General features: G+C 45.0%; 1 protein-coding gene across 13 annotated transcripts in view; it reads right to left on the reverse strand.

Moving 5' to 3' along the window:
• Positions 1–18,567, reverse strand: part of EP400 (E1A binding protein p400) — a 58,962-nt gene extending 40,395 nt beyond the window's left edge. For 8 of the 13 annotated variants that reach the window (XM_044440575.1, XM_044440566.1, XM_044440569.1 and 5 more), the window contains exons 1-12: positions 18,409–18,567; positions 15,094–16,430; positions 11,461–11,571; positions 8,101–8,188; positions 7,644–7,751; positions 6,586–6,989; positions 4,414–4,716; positions 2,904–3,089; positions 1,873–2,013; positions 1,405–1,483; positions 764–816; positions 324–381 (exon numbers count right to left, since the gene is read on the reverse strand). In XM_044440575.1, the coding sequence (XP_044296510.1) occupies positions 324–381; positions 764–816; positions 1,405–1,483; positions 1,873–2,013; positions 2,904–3,089; positions 4,414–4,716; positions 6,586–6,989; positions 7,644–7,751; positions 8,101–8,188; positions 11,461–11,571; positions 15,094–16,404 (2,842 nt within the window). In that variant the 5' untranslated portion in view covers positions 16,405–16,430; positions 18,409–18,567. The remainder of the gene's footprint in view (positions 1–323; positions 382–763; positions 817–1,404; positions 1,484–1,872; positions 2,014–2,903; positions 3,090–4,413; positions 4,717–6,585; positions 6,990–7,643; positions 7,752–8,100; positions 8,189–11,460; positions 11,572–15,093; positions 16,431–18,408) is intronic. The other 5 variants (XM_044440576.1, XM_044440571.1, XM_044440577.1 and 2 more) reach the window with 3 other exon arrangements.
• Positions 18,568–19,233: the final 666 nt, after the last annotated feature.

Genomic DNA, 19,233 nt, shown 5'->3' on the forward strand with positions numbered 1-19,233 from the left:
AAGTACAAACATACTGGTGGAAGAGAGGGGCAACAGAGAACCAACCTACGAAGGGTGGGAACCAAAACAGCTGAATGAGGGCTGAGCATGCCCGAGGGCTTTCCTGGCCACCAGCAGTGCCCAGTTCCTCACGGCTATCTTAAGTTTTATTGCTTGATTACTCTTTTTCAATGCATTGTCTTGTAATTTATCATGACTCTGTTTCTTAATCCAGAGAGCAAGCTTTTGTTGCAGGCCTTGCTTTTCTATCACATTTGGAGAGAAAGGCGTGAGTCTGGGAGCGGCAATTATAAGAGCAGAGTTGCAGGTTGCAAGTCACCAACCTTCATCATCCGTCAGTGACAAGCTCGCCTTTCTCTTTCTTCCGGATGACCAAGAACTCTGAAAAGAAAATGCATGTAAGCATCCCAAATCTGTGCAAAGGTTTTTTTTTCTTTGGCCAAAGTTCTTGTGGCATGTCCTGCCCCACCCAGCACACCTGCAAAAACCCTGTAACCCTTGGAGAATCAACCCTTCGCGAATGGAAGGCTCCTGCAGTTCAAAGTTGAACTGCATTCATCTCTTCCTGCTAGTTTCAAAGAGGGAAAGAGGGAAACTGTTTCCCTCTGTTTGCTCTGATGAAAGCCCCACATCTTCAGTGGGAACAATCCGGGGCACGTGATTGACAACTGAAAGCCTGGACTGCACAATCTATGGACAAATTTGTGGAACGATAGCCAAGCTAACCAATCAAGAGAAGCAGGTGGAGGGAAAAGATCCTTACCAAGTCCATTTCTTTTTCCAGCAGAATATCTTCTAAATGTCTTGCATCTTTACCTGCAACATTGTTAGGGGTTATGCCACTTTTAAGTCACTCAACATTCTGTGCAAGTATGTGCATTAAAATTCATCCAAAATCAAGAAAACAAATTCAGCGAGAAGTCAACATTGCATTTTCAGGCACAGTGAGCAGAGCTTGGTTAAAATCTGGACTGCTCAAATTAAGCCAGGACATTTTTTTTAAACTGGTTTTACTGTGGCATGTAAACCAAGTCAATATTAGAACCAAATATATAAAAATAATTTAAATATGCTTATCACTTGAATATAAGCTATAATGCAATAATGAATGGAATTCAGTATGTCTCAATGCCCATCTTGTATTTTTTTAAATAAAAAAGTTAACTTTAAAACAAGACTGCAAAGTTAACATGATATTACAGCCATAGCCAAACAACAACCAGGTGAGGTGGCTGTTTACTTTAGCCATTTCTAAATGCCATGCAAATCAAAGAACTATACTGCCCTTCTTATTCCTGTCCTGATAGAAGTAATCAGCTAGCACTGAATACTCAAAGAACACACATCCTGCAATTATGAAATGGCCTCATTTGTTAAAAGTGGCATAAAACAGGGAAGAATTACCTTTCCTTGAATGTCTCTTTAAATTTAAAGCTTTCCTCCTTTTCTCTTGAAATTCAATCTGCAGTTTTATTTCCACAACCTAAAGGAAATAGTGAAGAAGACAGATGAGTAACAGAGGCAAACCTGTTATTTATCTTCAAAGTGCAACACTGAAAATGAGACGCCATTACTAGGGTTCACGCCCTTCCCTTACCACTGCAGCAGGAGAACTACAATCAGGCCTCGAACATGTTTAGAAACTGGGTGGCTGTTTATTGAACTGACAACCCTTGTTTTGAAGCAACATCACAAAAGATGAGATGCAATGGCATCCTTTGCTTGTCTACTCAGAAGTAAATGCCATTAAGTTCAAGGAGACTTGCTACCAGGTAAGTACATTTAGAATGGCTGCCCTATTCCTGCTTTAACACCAAAAGAGGTTTTAAGACTTATTTTAAGACGGGCCAAAGAAGGGAAGAAAAGCTCTACCTGTTCAATATTTGACCAGAAATATTCAATTTCTCTTGCAATGGTTGCAGCAATGCGCCTCAGCTTGTTCTGCTCCTCCTTCTTGGCCCTCTCTTCATTCAGCTTCTTTTCCTCGTGATAGCGAACCACAGTGCGAACCATCTAAGAAAGAAAATTACAGAATTAGGTCTCCAAAGAATGAGGGGCATCACTGCTAACTGACCGTAGTTCTGGCTTTTACAACTGTTATTTACTTGACCATTTTCTCCACTTCTAAGTGGGAAGATAGCATATACCAGTAGCTGTATATGCAGTACTGGTACAGTACTTATCCTAGCACTGTGTACTTCAGAGGTATTGAGATCTTCTGGCCCAAATGTTACTTCTATTTCAGAAAAGCTGCAATCCATGGGGGAGTGTGGCCAAAGACAAAAGCAACCAGAGTCAAAGACCAAGCAGGAGGGACCAAAATACTCCAAATTCCAGTAAAGAAACCCTGGAGAGGCAAATCAACCTTTTAGAAAAGGAGGAAAATTCTACAATTTTCTACTACTCTGCCATTCACATCAAAACCAACTCATGGTGCTGGCTTAATTTGAAGGAATTCAGCTCTCTGGAGAACACATTTGGCTTCCAGGCCTGAGTTTGGTAAGTCAAGACTAGTTGCAGAAGGAAGCAGCAGCCGACAGCAAAGCACCAAGGCACAAGGATCAGGCGTGTCTCACACTGATATCTTTCCTTACTCACAAGGAAAGAAGACACCCATTTTCACGGTGGCGGGAATATGGAAATGCACGCTTGGATGTTACATCTCTCTCCCGAAGTTGGTTTGTAATAAGCAAGTGCCTGCATTTCTATATAAAGTTACATGCATGTTCTGCGGCTGGAGAGCCCCCCTGCCGACAGTAGCGGCTGTATCACCAAATCAGATCAACTACGAGGCGTCCGACATAGGAGACCAAAGAGCCACCCGACCCGCAGTTTGCGTAACAGGGTGAGCTTGGCCCTCCCTGCTTAGACCCTGCCAGAGAGCAGACCACACACTCACAGACCTTCTTAGCAGTGGCCATCTTCCACCTCCTCTCCTGAGCAAAGTCTGTGGCCATCCATTGCATTTCCTCCAGGAGATAATCCCACTGCGACTTGGGTCTGGGGGCCTCTTGAAGTTTAGGCAGCCGCCTCAGAGACCACAAGCCTTCCTTCCTCAGCTCTGCTATTCGCTGGTGGACTTGGTTCTCCTGTTTTGAAACAAGCAAGCAAACAAACAAGTCCTTGTTGGAAGCAAACTGCATTTTCCGAAATCGGAAGAAAACATCACCATTCCCAGGTTAGAGCACGATTCAGTTACCAGAAGCTACAACGGACTGCTCACCATTTCAAGATGCACTTAATAAAAGAAGGAAAAAACTCACAGCTTCCAAGAATTGCACAGTTCCATCTTACAGTTCAAGAGCTAGGTGGATTCTAATAATAAGCTCATTCTCTCAGTGTGGACCCGTGCCTAGTGGGATAGCATCATCTTGGCTCAATTGGGAGGCATCTGCAGACTTGAGTGGAAAAGAAGTACAGAACTACCCCCCAAAAAGTCCTAAGGGGGGACCCATCCACCCCCCCCAAAAAAAAAAAAAGCTGTTGAGATGCTCCACGTTCCTTGGGGAGAAACAGAAAAAACTGGGAAGTAGAAAAAATGGAGTGCCGTGAAGTGAGAGGAGGAATGACTGGCCGAAACCTTCAATGGGGTCTACACTGCAACATTTTGGGGAGAGAGAGAGAGAGGGAGATAGCTGGTGGACCCGTTGTTGTAAAAATTAGTTTAGTTTTCTACTACTCTGCCATTCACATCAAAACCAACTCATGGGGTGTTTTATAAACTGAAAAGCTTCTTACTTCAACAGAAAATTAAAGACAGCAAAAGACGAAGGGCCAAAAAAAAGACTAAACAAAACAACAAGGTACTTGCTTGGTGCTGGCCAGCAAGAAGCCCCCATGCCAGGTCCTCTGTGGGGAGCAGGGATGTCTTCAGCCAGCCCTTTAAATATGCAAAGAGCATGAAAAAGAAGCCCAATGCAACATGGCTACAGTTTATTCAAGAAAGAAAGGCAGGCAAACAAGCTGGGACTTCCAGCGTTATAAAATGCGGAGAGCCTAATTCAAAGCGATGCATTGTGGAGGCAAAGCAATAAACGACTTTGAGACCAGCTACTATGCTACTTTGGGTACACAAATCAACTTTGAAATTACATCTTAAACTTGTAGACATTCACAAGAAACACCCCAACTTTGTGCATCCAACAGCAGTTACTCCTCTTATGCCCAGCTGTGCTCTTCTCCTTTTCTGAGAACAAGTTGCCCTGCACAGAAACAGGACTGGTTGTGGAACAGAGACAGCAGAGCTGCCAACGGGTGCCCCTCATTCAGTACTATAAATCTAAGGCAAGCAGCACTGACAGCTTTGCTACAAACCAGGAAGGAAAAATCCAGACTCCATCAGCTGCAAATGCATAATTTTGAAACAAAACGTCGCATGGATATTTTGCTATCGGAGAGAGGAAATGTCTTTACCAGCTTCACTTGTTCGGCCAGCTTTTCCTGGGAGCTGTCCTGTGGCAGTGTGTTTGCATTCTGCGTGGGACTCTGTGTCTTTGGTGCCGTGGTCACTGCCAAGCCTGGAGGCTTTGTGGCGATGGGAGATGCTGATTTATTGGTCACTGGCGAGGTTCGGTTTGTCTGGGCTGGGTACGTGGACTGAGGCACCCCGCTGGAAACGACTGCTGGTGGGTTGGACGGGGTGGGAGGAAGGGTGTTTGCTGAAAGACGCTGAGAGACTTGGACGGAGTCTGCTGGGGCTCTGGCCAGTGTCACAGCCTGCAAAGACAGACAGCCGTTCTGAGGCAGGATTAAAATGACAGCTCAAAGAGCTTCAAGCGATGCTCTGCCGCTATTTGTGCTACATTACCATACAAAAATGACTTCACCAAACAGGCCTTAACTGTGCCCATTTGGACTCCCAAATTAATATTACAATTTGGAGATTGGACAAGCCACCATCACGACCAGTGTATAAAATCATGCTTGCATTTTTAGACTGTGGGGAGCCATCATCAGGTGTGGTAGGGTGACCACAACGTGCAAAGGCAGACACAAAATAGGCACCCCACAAGGCTTCCAGACATACTAGTTACCTGCTGGCAAAGGGCGAGCTACCTAGCAAGTGAACTCTTTGCCTTCAATACTGAGCTCAAAGGAAGCCTGCCAGGTTTTCCCCATGCAAATGAATGGCAGCACTGGCTTAGTAAACAGTTGCACTCAGGGGAAATAGCAGGTTCTTGCCCAGAACACTCCCCTATGACCTTAATGTCTAGGCCAGAAAGCGGGCTTTGCACCCTCTGAATTGTGTCTTTACTTGAAGGCCAGCTCCGAAGCGCAAACTGCTCTTCCCTGAGTGCATAAACACCTGGAAGTAACCGGAGCTATTCAGGATGCTTCAAGCATTTCATGGGGATCACGACTCTCTCTTACTGCACATCTATAATATACAGAGGTGCCATCTTTCTCCGGTGCCCCACCCTCTGAGGTGTGGCAGGCGGCAAACAGAGATTTATGTCCGTGGTGTTTCTTAGCCACTGGCATTCCCTCCCAAAGACGCCAACCGGGAACAGTTGCGCCTCTCATGCTCGAATCAGGCGAGCACATTCTGTTCCCCCAGAGTTTTAAGAATGGCTCGTATTCGCATTTTTAACTCAGATCACTTTGACTTGAGCGGGTGTTTAAAGGGATGGTTCATTTTTGTGCTGTGTTACATTTTGTTCTTCATGCTGCCTCAGCTGCCCTGGGAGTATAAACCTATGCTGAAGAGGTGGGACGGAAAGTAGGGAAATAAATTTCCCCCCATCCATGTCTTGTGCAGTCATAAGAAAGCAGGGGCAGGCTGGGGAAGGAAATTAAAACCGAATCCATGTGCAAATCGACTTGCAAGACTCTGCAGCTGACTGTGAGCCCCTCCCAATTCCGCAATCGGTTCAACAGCTGCAGAGGAGGGAAGTGGTGGCAAGAGCTCCACAGGCACTGGCTGTGACGCCCAGGCAAAAGACAGGCCGGCAGCACACCATCTTTGAACTCTGCACATGCGCGCCACAACTGCTTTGAGGTGTGCTGCCACTGGGAAAGGGCCACCCATTCAGCCTTTCAAATCCACTAACATGACATGTGAGTGCAATTCAAAGGCAGCACATGCCACCTGTATTTTGCTTTGCGCAGAAGAGTCTTTCTTATTTATTTATTTGGAGTTTTGGTATGCCGTCCCATTCGCATAAGCCTCAGGACGGCTTCCAACATAATAAATAAACAACATATAAATAATACATATAAAATCTGGATTCCCCCTGGTTGTAGAAATTAAAACCAATAAATAATATTAAGAGTTATTAAAATATTGTCGAAATAAAAAGGTCTTGGACTGGCACCGAGAAACAAATAACGATGGCGCCAGGCGGACCTCTCTGGGGAGCACATTCCATAAGTGGGGCGCCAGCTATTTAAAGCAGTCCCGCACCAAAGGCAGGGCAAAAGGCTTCTGTGAGCTGCACAGACAGGCTTGGCTACCAGATGGTGGAGAGCTGTTTGAAAATGGGAGACACCGAGCACCTTCCCAGGGAGCTTGCCCTTGTGAAAGCTTTTGGCGACATTACTCTGCCCTCCCGAGCTACAGTCCCACACCCACCTGAGCCCACGTACCTGCTGCTGTGCCGGAGCTTGGGGCTGTGAAACCTGCACCGTTAGCTGTCCCTGCACGTGTGCTGTTGGCTGAGCCTGCTGCTGAAGCGGCATCTGAACTTGGCTATGGGGCACAGACGTGGTGGCGGTGGCGACCGAGACATTCTGGGGCTGGGCCTTCACGTGGATCGGAGGTGGCGCTGGCGCATCCGGGAGCGGTGGAGGCTGTTGCGGTGTGAGCTGAAGCGCCGCCGGGAGGGACGCCAGTGGGACGTTGGCGGGCTGCAGTCTCCCCGGCAGCTGGGGGGGAGGAGTGTGTAGACTTGCCGCATTCTGCACAGGAGGCCCCTTGGAGGGGTCATACTGCTGATGGTTCTGCTTCTGCCCCGTGAGTTGCACCGCCTGAGGGGTGGGAGGCATTCCACCTGCAGAAAAGAAAGAACACAGAACAGGAAGACGTGAATGTCAAACGGCGGAGCTTTTGGACTCGCACAAGGCCGGAGCACATCAAGGGGATCAAGTTAACAATTCAGCAATGAAATAAAATGACATCAGGCCAGTGCCGTGAGAAAGTTAGTTAACGCTAAGCTACCATGCCACAAAAATGAATGATTAAAAAAATAGATAATGAGTCAGTCAGTACACACAGCACAAACAAGTCTTATTTCTAAGTGGTCATCTACATGTCCTAAGATTTTTTAATGTTGCTGGCAGAGAAACATAATAAAAAACACGACACAAATGTAGAAACTAATACGGGGGTTTTCCTGGGTGTTTGTTTTTCTTTTGAATCTACTACCAAGAGCCAACCTTTTACAGATGGGCAGGCTCCCCGGTGAACGATTTTGCTTCGATATGCGTGCCTGTTTTCCATGCCCACATGCACAACTGGAGCCCGTCTCTCAGCTCCTTTGACACGGACAAGGCAGTTCAGAGCATGTATTAATTTGCACGGGGGAAGGACAAGGGTGGAGCCAGTGATCTGAGAAAGGCTCAAACGCACAAGTTTCCTGCTTCCAGCGCCGACAGCTCCCCACCTTGCTAAATTAATCTGCGGCTGGCATGTGGTGACACAGTACCTTGTGCTGTTGGCATAAGCTGTTGAAGAGGGACTCCTGAAGTCACGCCTGGATGCTGAAAAACCATCCCATGACGGCCCACTTCAATTCGGGGTCTCTTAGACGAATCTGGTGATATTCAAATTCCATTTACGGCAGGGTACAGCGGGTTTCAGGTTACAATGTTTACAAAGATGCCCCGTGTCTTTAAGATCGGTTGATATCGAGCAAGTCTGCTGCCAAAATACAGCATCACTGCAGCAGATGCTTCGAATCAGACCCTGTATCTCAAATCCAGCCTACTGGCTGCGAGAGGAACACATGACACACACCAAACTCCCCATCGCAAAAACCGGCCATATTTGCTTGAGTGACATGGCACACCAAAAAAGGCATCTCTAAGCAAGGGCTAGGCAAAAGCGGTCCTCCTGTTAAGATCCTAAAGGACAGACAAAAGTTCCATTGAAAGGAACCGTACCTGCTGAAGTAAGTGCTTGTTGTCTTTTAAAAGCTTCAATTTCTATGGAATTCACAGTTCCTGTTACTGGAGCCCCTGCATGCGCCTGCTATTATAAAACAAAACAGAACCATCAAAATTCAGTTAAATCCTCTTTTACATTAATCACAGAACCTGAGCTGCACAATTCTTAACAACAACAACAAGTTTCATGAGGAGCTCTAAAGAAAGATCTGTCCAAGGGCTGATAGCCGTTTTTGAAGATGCCTAGAGTGAAGAAATGTAAAACAATTTCAGCACTTTCAAGCATTACTGTTTAAGATGACTTTGCGACCATCTTATAAAGAACATTTATTTTCAAACAAAATACTTATATATACGTTGGGGGGGATGTGTGTGCTGATTATTTTACTTTCTCTTTCCTAATAAAGCAAAAATACTTTGGGTGTTTACTCCCTCATCACTCAGAAACTCTATCTGCTTGATCCTCCAATGAATCATAACGGTATTTTGCATTACAAATAGAAACATCAAGAGTATTAAATCTGTGACTCCCACCCAGATTCAGAGCACCCTAACCCTTCCCACAGCACACGGCAGCCAACCGATTTCCAGTGTATGTGACCATCCAGTGTATGTAGCCATCCATTTTCCAGTTTTCTAAGAAACAAAGCCAGCTATACAGAGAGAAAATATATACAAAGCTAATGGGTAAGAAGAAAATAGAGGAGAAATTTGTGCACCAGCAGTAACTGTTCCATTACTGCAGGCACACAAACATCTCCCTCCATGCATGGCCCTTCCCTTAAATTAATGCCATTCCACCTCCATTTACTTACTTCCCAGCTATTACATTTTGCAGTCCAAAAATCTGCAAATATTAAAAGCAAAACAACAGAGAGGTGGTAAAATAGGACAGAGAATAGAGAGCACCAGTAGCAGCACTAGCAGTATTTGCACCTGATCCCCAGTGGGGTATCATTCACTCGGTCCCATTTAGCCAGGTTTTCTTTTTTCTTTTTAAGAACCATCAGAAACCATAGTAGCTGCAGCAGCAAGTGTTCCAAAAACAAAACAAAACAAAACAAAACAAAAAGGAGAGGCCTTAATATTCCCCTCGCCCTTTCTGCAGTAGCTTTAAACCTGAAGAGGAGTTGAACTATTAAAGGACAAGCAGAACTAACAGTTCAACACTTAAAAACCTGATGATTATGTTGCTAAGGGGTGACAGGGTCACCATCTCCTTCTGGTATTCCTACTTTCACTGCTTTCCCCCTTTCCTTTCCACTTGAGAGCAGGCAGCTGTGAGCAAACTAGTCCTTACACAGTCTTGCCTTGTCAATGTCACCTACTCCACTTCCTTCGTAGGCCGAAGCTTACAGAACTACTGACGAGGCAAGACTACACATATACGACAGCCATCCGTGCACGATTGTACACCTGCAAAAAACCCAGTAGTAATAGGAAGAACACTAGCAGCAAACATATTTGTGCCATTTTCAGGGGTAATAAATAAATAAGGTGGCACACCAGTGACGGTCACGCCAAAGAACTGCCTGGGCATTAACAGAGGGGCTGCCACTGCAGCAAGACCATGTAAGGCAACAGGTGGCAGGGGTGCCCGAGCGGCTTGCGAGCCGATCCCCATGAGCTTGGAGCACACGGCAACCCATCATGGGCTGGACAACTCCTCAAAGCACCATGGGACATCAGGGTGGCTTCCGGCCCCCCAGTAAGCCAACCTTGTGAGAGTAGTCTATATCTGGATGAGAGGATAGCCCACGGAGGGAGCCACTCATGATGGGCTGCCCTTACTGTATGAACTCACTCACTGCCTTGGAAGTTAGAGGGAGGTTTCCTTGTTCATGAATGTGTGTATCCCTGCTTTGAAGCCATCTAATTGAATGGCTGTCCTGTCACTTTGTCACCTGCCACATATTACTTGTGTAGAAATGAAAGGCAGTATATTAATATTGTTGACCAACGAAGCCAGTGGGTGCACTGTGTTTATAAGAAGATTGGCTTACACAAGTTTGTCTTTCCTTTAAGCCAAAAATAAAAAACAAAAAAAGAGCTGCAGCACTGGAAGGTACAAAGAGATAAAGGGAAAAGATTTACAGTAGGATTACTGCTATAAATTACAGACATTTCAAACAAACTAGTGCATCGTAGATTAATATTTCTGAAGGGCTTAGTTTATCATGTTTAGGGTTGTACAACTGTTTAAAATCCTGGAGAATAAGCGCAGCAGACTCTTTGAAGTTTTTACACTATGTTTACACTGTTTTCTGTATCTTTTTTGTTGGTTTGTATATCTTCTTGTGAACTGCGCATAGAGCATCAGCTATAGGCAGTACAGAAATGTAAGTAATAATCATATTTAGCTATAAAGACTTATGAACTGTCTTTCTGCCAAGGAGTCACCCAAAACAATCAGAAGGGCTTAAGCACAACAGGATGGCCTGCATATAACCTCTCTCCTCCCTTTGCATGTGAACCAGTCAAAGGCTTCCAGATTTCAACTAACTACAGTGAGCTTAAGGAGCTATGGTTTAGTCAGCAACTAACAAGGACAAGCTTATAAACAAGCCGAGTCAGAACACACCCATTCAAAGAAACCATGTTCCCCTGCTGGGGGAGAGCTGTATTTAGTTCAAAATCAGAAGCTGTCACTTTCTTCATGCATGGAGGAGGAGAGGGAAGAGAGGTGTGTGGGAACCTGAGGCCTATTCTCGCAAGGAGAAACCCTGGCTCCTCTTATGTCTGAAGCAGGTCGCTCTTTCCAACATGGTCCTTCAGCGGCGGATGCAATGACCTGTGAGCCCACACTGTGGCACCCACAATCAGTAATTTGAAAGATCTGTAGCATATCTATTTGGCAATAAAACAGTGTGATTTAATTATGCATTTAGAAAACGCCATAGCGTAAAGAGCATCAGAAAGAATGAAGGGACCGCTGCAAATCCGACATCTTTTTGCATCTGTATCCTTCAAATTGGAAGACTTTAAAAATGAACGAACAGACTTTCAGAAGGAATCCACAGTCATATTGCCACAGACAGAGAGAGACCCACGTTGTTACTAGGTAGAACGCACAAGGGAACCAAAAGACAAGCAAACCAAAGTGGAACACATTAAAAGCTGAAAGTTAATGAAATAAGCCAGCAACTTTGAGACAAGGGAGGGAAAAGTAACTTCCTTAGTGTTCCATAAACACTCATGCATCTGAAAATTTAAAGTTTTTAATTGCTCGTTTTTCTTTTAAAATGAGAAGGGATGGGCTCTCGGGGAAATACAAATTCTGTTTTCAAATACCAAATCAGAATGAGAATAGTAGTAATCTGGGATGAAACTACAAGTTTAGAACCATTGAAAAAGTACCTGAAATGGTTGCTGCTGAGATGAAAAAGCAGCAGAAACATTTGGAGGAAGCTGGGTTGCTATAGCAACAGGAGTACCAGTCTGCCCATCCTTTCCTGTCACAACCTTTACCTGAGAGAAGATATTTTGGGGAAAAACAAAAAGGGAAATCATTTTCTTTTCTTTTCTAAAAAAAAGTCTGATCAACACACTCTGTCTTACATTGCACCGATGGTTCCTCACTGAAGAGGGGATTGTAACAAAGGCCCATCGGTGTGATTTGACTTGAACCCAGATGTTTTTTTGTTGTTGTTTTTAAAATAAAGTTCTGCTTTGTCATTAAACAGCAAAACAAAACAAGGGACAGACTAGCTGCAACTCTTGTTGCTTCTTGCCATCTAAAAATCAACACTGACATTTAATCTAGGCAGAAACATAACTTCTGAGATCTTGGATTCCTAACAGACAACAAAATTAGCATGACAGACAGTTCACAGTCAGAAGAGCCCCAACATTTATTAAGCAATGAGCATAGCCTGCATTCTCTCCCCTCCCACGATTCTCATAGTGACCAGTCCACCCAGGCAAAGGATGAAGTGCGTTGCTTTAGCAGAAAGTGATGAAGAAAGGGGAGGGGGATAAAAGAGAAGACCACCACAAAATACAAAGAAAGGACTCAGTGCCATTATTACAAGGTAATGTCTACTGAGACTTTTTGCCACATTTTTCTAAAAATCTTCCCTACGTTCACTTTGATTATTCTCGCAGCAAATATTCATGTTTCATAGCTTTTCGTTTAGCAAAAAAGGAGAGATCTGCTTGTCTGTCAACCAGGACAGGCAGGACTACCAAGGACATTTGAGGAATTATAGTTGGAATTTGTTAAGGCATTTCAGTAAAAAAAAGTCTTAAATAGACATCATGTTTCACGAGCCCAGCAAGCATATTTAAACCATGGCTCACGATCCAGAACAATTTGCCTTCCAGGGGGAAAAACACCTCCTTTAACATAGTAAAAATATTAAGTTTGGGAGGGGTGGGGGGGAAGGCACATAATACCAGTGAGATAGCTTCTGGAATATTAACAAGTTGATTTCATTAGGCTTGGTCCCGCAGAACTAAAGAAATATGCAGCGTAAGGTGGGGCTGTTATGGATGGCTCATTTGAAATCACCCTTCAACCTCGATTCAACTTATTCACTGCTATAAACATTTGAACTCAGGTTTACAGTTCCCAGACCGAGATCCAAAGTACATATGAAAGTTTATTCCACCTGGCTGTTCACTGTGCTTGATAATCAGTTCCATGTAACCTGAAAGTCCAGTATAAGATATCAGCTTCACCTAATCCATGCCTCTAGTTTTATGAGAATATACCACTAAATCACTTGGAAGGATAAACAGGTGTTTGGACAACTAACAACTGCCATTAAAGGATCCTTCAAACTGACAGTGAAATGTCAGTACACTTACAATAATTAACTGGGGAAGAAAACTGGTAATCTTTGCAGGCACCAAAACGCCTCTCAGGAAATGGGATTGATAGCTGTACATCCCACTGTTTTTAAACAGCTGTTCTGAGTGGTCATTATGCCCATGCACAGAACTACAGTGCAAAAAAAAAAAAAGGTTTGCACATGAAATAAAAGAGCTCTGTGTATCACTCATGACATCATAAGCTCCAGTTTAGTGACTGTCCAATTCTGGCTGAACTTGGAATTGCAGACTACCATATACTGGCAAGACTAGCCTCCCCGTGTGTGTGTGTGGGGGGGGGGGCATTTTGGAGCTGAGGCATCAGGTAAAGAAGGTCCATTATGACACATGGAAGTTTAAATGAGACATCCAATATGCTCAAGGGACTGTAATGTCCTGCGATAAGGAACATCCACTTCAAAATAGGGGACATATCCAGAGACAGCCTGTCTATGCCTACGCTTTACCAGTATATCTGTATTCTATTTTAATGTATATATGTTAAAAGGTTATTTATGATGTTCTAGCTTATTGTTGTAAGCCGCCCCAAGGCTTCGGCGAATGGGGCGGCATAAAAATGTTTTAATAAATAAATAAATAAATAAATAAATAAAATAAGCATCTGTATGTAGATACTGACCTTTCATTGCTAAGAACACAAATCCATTCCAATTTAAAAAAAAAAAAAGATTCTGGTAGCACTTTAAATATTAACAAATTTATTCTGGCATAATATTTCTTGGACATGTCCACCTCATCAGATGCCAAGTCCAAAAAAGTTTATGCCATAATGCAAGAGTTAGGACTTAATTCTGAGTAGGCATGCATAGAAGAACGCAGATCATTTGCTTCTACAAAGAGAGAGACGTTCAGTTTGTCATTTTTATCAGGAACGTCACAGAAAATATGCTTGCAAGATCAAGCACACTGGACAGCTATAGCCCATGTTGCTTTAAAAAGCTGTTTTGCTACTTTTTTTTAAACAGTGTAGCCAAATGACATAAATGGATCAACATTCAAATTAAAATTACTTTTTTTAAAAATTGACTCTAGTAGCAGCCCCAGAAGCATCTGTTTGGGAAGCTCACCTGAATTTCAAATTCTGCCATGCAGCAAGTTGGGATGGGACTCATGTTTGAAAAACACAATCCCAAAAGCTGATTAGGCATATGGAACAAATCACAGAAGTTACTCAGAACCTGGCCCTAAGTATATCAGTTATCACACAAACAGGAAGAGCCTAAACTAAGACTGACTCAAAGTTTTACTTGTTGGCATTACCAAAATGACAACTGCAATATCATGCACAATTACCAGAACGCAAACCCCACTGAACGCAGCCAGCCCTGGGCAAAACATGCCTAGCATTCACGTCCAATCACGTATCTGTTTTAACAGACAGTTCATTTCACCTGAGTTGCAATAGGCATACTGAGAGAACATTTCTGTGTCTGCATAAATGCAAATGGTGAAAAGGCAGGTATAAGGGAGCCATCTCCAGCTTCTGAGACCCATGACAAACAACTGTTTCTGACATTCACACGCACTGCTTACAACTAGAATGAACTGTTCATCTCAGAAACTGACACATCCCTGAAGCAAAAGGTGTTTTTACTATAAATTATCCAAACCTGCCATCTTAATTGCTTTAAAGCATTATCTCAGCATTACATTTCGTTTCCCACTCTTCCTTTAGGGAGCCAAAGGCAGAATGCATAGGAAGCATTCCATTATCACCTCATTTCCCTATTTTTATCTTAACTGACCTGCAAGGCAATTCATTCAAAGATATGAGCACTGGCCTGAGGCCACACAATGCTGTTTCACAACTAACCAATGACACACTTCAGTCTTGCTTCTCCCTGACCTAAACCCAGCACCCCATCCGCTAAACCACACACTGCTTGTCCCTGGACAGAAATGTGGGCAGGGTCAGCTCGATTCCAACTAAATCACACAACCCAATGTAAGTGTGATGCGAAATCTGAGTCCTGAAAATCTGCTTGCAACATTAGACTAATAGTGTAATTTGGAATGAAAGCGGTAACTGAAAGCACAGTAGATGCTACAACCAGGCTCTAACATGGCTCAAGGCAGCAGTATTAGAACTCAAATAACTGGCACCAAATTCTCAGTTTTAATACAACTCTGAATGACTGAAACAATGAAACTTCTTACCTCATCGTTGATAACCTCTGACTGTTCCTCTTCTTCCTCTTCCTCCAAATCCAAGTCACTTTGCTTAAGGTATGTTTGCAATGGCATACAATGCTTCTTCTTAAACGCTAAGAAATCCATCATGTTTCCTTGAAGGTGTTGCAGGAAAAACAACTCAATCAAATACTCTTTGAAAGCATCTTTCAGAATTTCCATTTGCTTGAGGTGGTGTTCCAAACACTGTTTTCTCATCTGTGCAGCTTCTTGAGTGGCTGGTGGAATCTCCTCCAGTTTTTTGGGCTTTTTCACCACAGCACAGACAGATGGAGCAAGAGGGAGGCTTGTCAGTCCTTGTGGGATACTGGCTCGGGAAGGACTTGTGGGAGGCGGTGGTGATGTCATTCCAAAAGCAGAAGGCCCTCCAACCCCAGCTATCAGCCCAGCAGAAGCCCTGTCATACCCGAGCGGCCTGCTCAATTGTTGCCCCTGGAGCACTTGCTGCTGCTGCATTCCTTGGATGATGTTGCTGATTTGCGGTGGAAGGTTGTTTGTTGTTATGTGACCCGGGCTTGGTAAAGGCTGAATATTTGCTCCACTAGCTACAGGACTCTGCGGACCAAGGTGGTGGATGGTGCCTCCAGTCTGGGAATGGGGCTGTGACAGCCTGCGTTCTCTAACTGTAGAAGGTGCTGCAGAAGACGACAGCTGTACTTGAGCAGTGCCACCTTGAGAAATCTGGGCGATGCCAGAGCCTTCCTGATATACAAAATGTCCACCATTGGAAGGGCTCAGGCTGATCTGCCTCACCAGCACGCTCGCGTCAACAAAGCTACGTGTTGGGCTCTGGCTGCACATACCCAGGCCAGGCCCTGGCGTACCTGCCCGAACATTCGAAATGGTCTGAACTGGCACAGGACTAGGCTGTGTGGGGCTCTGAGACTGAACCTGCGGGGGCAATGGTGAAGTAACTTGAATGTACGACGGCGACCCGTGATCAAATCTCCTTTGCTGAGGACTGAACTGGAAACTCGGGGATGTCGGACTGGGGATGGGCAACGGGGTAAGTGTGATCTGCTGGTTGCCTGTGGCAACGGATCCAACATTTTGCAAGGTAATGTTCACATTCTGCCCAGCGACTGGGCTTCTGCTCATGATAAACTGCTGGATCTGGTAGCCAGGAGACTGTGGTGCAGAGGGGCTTGCGGAAGGCGCAAACGATGGTGCTGGGGACTGTGGCAGGTTTGCCTGCTGATCTTCACCCTCACTGCCAGTGAAGGAGCGGGACCTCTGAAGCTGACGCTGGGCATTCTGAGGACCACTGCCATGGTGCATTATCGCCTTTTTAATGTTCTCAAACTCTAAAAGAAAATGTTAACGAGATCTCATTAGGAAAAAATATCCTCCTGACTTGGTCAAGAATTAGCATTTAGTTACTAATTCCTTCTGATTCTTTGATGTTGGCCAGACTTGCCTTTCTCCTCCCTTCCCCTTTAAATTTCAGTTACTCTCAGTAATTAGTGATTGTAAGTTTTGGGGGGCAGAAGCCTATCTATTTTACTTATGTTACTCTGTAAAGTGCTGTGCACATTGATGGTTCTATAACATAAACAAACAACAGTCTTTCTTTTCTGTCTCATGTAGTATATACTAAAAAGGAATGACGTCTCATCAAAGCTCATAAATACATCTGAGCTTCCAAGCTTACCAAATGTGTAAACAGTATTACAATCAAGCCCTGACAGTCAATAGATTAAAAAGAGGTCCTCCTGGCACCATCGTTATTTGTCTTTCGGTGCCAGGCTAAGGTCTTTTTATTTAAAACTTATTTTGTTAAATTATTTGTATTTATAGGATTTTAAATTTTTAGCCGAGATGCACCATAGGTTTTTAAATAATTTTTTATTGTTATATTGTTATTATTTATCTGTTTATGTGTTTATGTATTTTGTTTCTGTTGTGAGCCGCCCCGAGGTTCATTGTGATGGGGGCAGCATAAAAATGTTTTAAATAAATAAATAGCCCATTTGATATCAATTCTAAAAAGTCTCTCATCCATATATGTTGAATTTATCTTTTCTGGCTCAAATTTCACTGACAAACTAAACAAACATTTGACCTGGAAATTATAAAAGGCACCTACTGAGCCATTGTATAATTTTACCACACTATGAGTTATGGTGTGGTTAAAAAGGGGAACAAGCCACAGACAGCAACCTGAAATTTTTAAAAGACAGGCCAGCTATACAACCAATCAAATCCTTACACTCTTCTGTCAATCTCACTAACCTACCCTGGGCCACGTCTGTGTGCCATCAGCCTGACCTAAATTGCACAGTTCTTGTGAAGGTAAAAAGAGTGAGTGAGAAGAACAACATATACCACCCTGATATCTTCCAAAAAAGTTGGCTGTCAATACAGATAAAATAAATATAACAATAAGTATTATAATTATTGTAAAAAATAGGCACATAAGAAGATTCCTGCTGGATCAGACCAAGGGTCCAACTAGTCCAGCATTTTGTTCACAAATAGTGAACAAACTCCCCGTGAAAAACTCACAAGTATAACATGAACCAAGAGCACACTTGCTCCCATGTTCCCAAGCAGCAGTCTATCGCCATCAGGGTGGCATTTAGTTATCATTTAACCAAATGCCAGTGCAGTATCATGAACAGAAGGCTGGCCTGGGACTCGAGAGATCTGGATTTCGGTTCTCCCAGACCCCATCACTGGCTCTCAGCCAAGCCTACCTCGCTGAGTTGCCACGAGAATAAAACAAGAAGGAACACAGAGGCTGCCTTCGTTGGATAAAAGGCAAAATATAAATATAATACCCGAAACCAAGCCTAGTAGCCAACGCTAGTCATTTCTTCCAAGCATTCCTCCAATTCTTTCCTAAAGCCTTCCAACCTGAGAGCATCACTCCATCATCTGCCGGCGAACTCCGCAGTTGGACGGTGCACAGTTCATTTCCCACCTAGCAGCTACACGGGACGACCCCACGGGTCCCAAAAGGAGAGAGGGAGAACAGCACTCCTCCTCGCCACTTTTTCCTCTCGATGAGCAACGGGGCAGCTGCCCAAGCCAGGCCGGCTTGCCTCCCTCCGGATCTCCCCGCGCAGCGCCGAGCAGAAGAGCGCAGCAGCCGCTCCGTCCACGGAACGCCGCGGCAGCGCGTGCAAAGGCGCCAGGCTTCCTCGGCCCGGCCCGGCCCGGCCCGGCCCCCGTCAACTTTTCCCCCCGCGCAGGGACGGGCGGGGGGCCGCTCCCCGGGCCTGTGCCGCTCCTTCAGGCCGCCCGCCGCCGCGGCCTCCCGCCCCGGCCCCCTGACAGTACCTTCTCCCCACGCCGCCTCAGCCTGAGGAAGCCGCGGCGCGCACGAAGGAGCGTCCGAGTCCGTCCGCGGCGCGCAACGACAGCGCCTCACTCCTCCCCTCCGAGCCGGGCCCAGCCTCAGCCATTCGCTCCTGACAGGAAACTGGCCGACGGGGGGCGGAGCCTGCGAAGGAAACACAAACTGGAGCATCCGCCGCCTCCACGGGTGCCGGCGAGGGACAGAAGCCTTGGCCGGCGCGGAGCTTACGCACTCTCGTCCGCCCCTGCTATGCTCGGCTTCACTTTGCGAAATGCGCATGCGGAAAGGCCCTCGCCGGGTCCTTCGGGCAGGCGGCCTGCACTGCGCGTGCGCCATTGACACTCGTTTTCTCGTGTGCTCTTTACAAGCGTTTAGATACAAAAGCGAAAGAAGAGAGAAACGTATTCTCCTCGCATCCTGTGAGGCAGGATAGGCCGAGCATCTGGCCCAAAGTCACCCAGTGAGCTTCTAGTGAAGTGGATCAATCTTCTGAACCCCAGCCCGACATCCTAGCCACGACACCACCGTTCTCCAGCTCTTGATTTTATTCAGATGGGGAAAGAAACAGTGTATTTGAACAAGTTTGCATAATCATAGAAGACTCTTGGAAGGGGCCAAGAAGGCCATTGGGTCCAACCCTCTGCTGTCACAGGTCAGCACTTTACATCATCCAATATAAACACAACATCAAAACATTTTGGGTACAAGTTTCAGGCAGAAAAAAAAATCCCAGATGGCTCTAGCAGTGTGTGTGTGTGCGCGCACATGCACATACACACAATTACAGGAACTGTAGGACTTTTTCT

This window comes from Varanus komodoensis, unplaced genomic scaffold (genome assembly GCF_004798865.1).
Source record: "Varanus komodoensis strain SLA01 unplaced genomic scaffold, ASM479886v1 scaffold38, whole genome shotgun sequence".
NCBI lineage: Eukaryota > Metazoa > Chordata > Lepidosauria > Squamata > Varanidae > Varanus > Varanus komodoensis.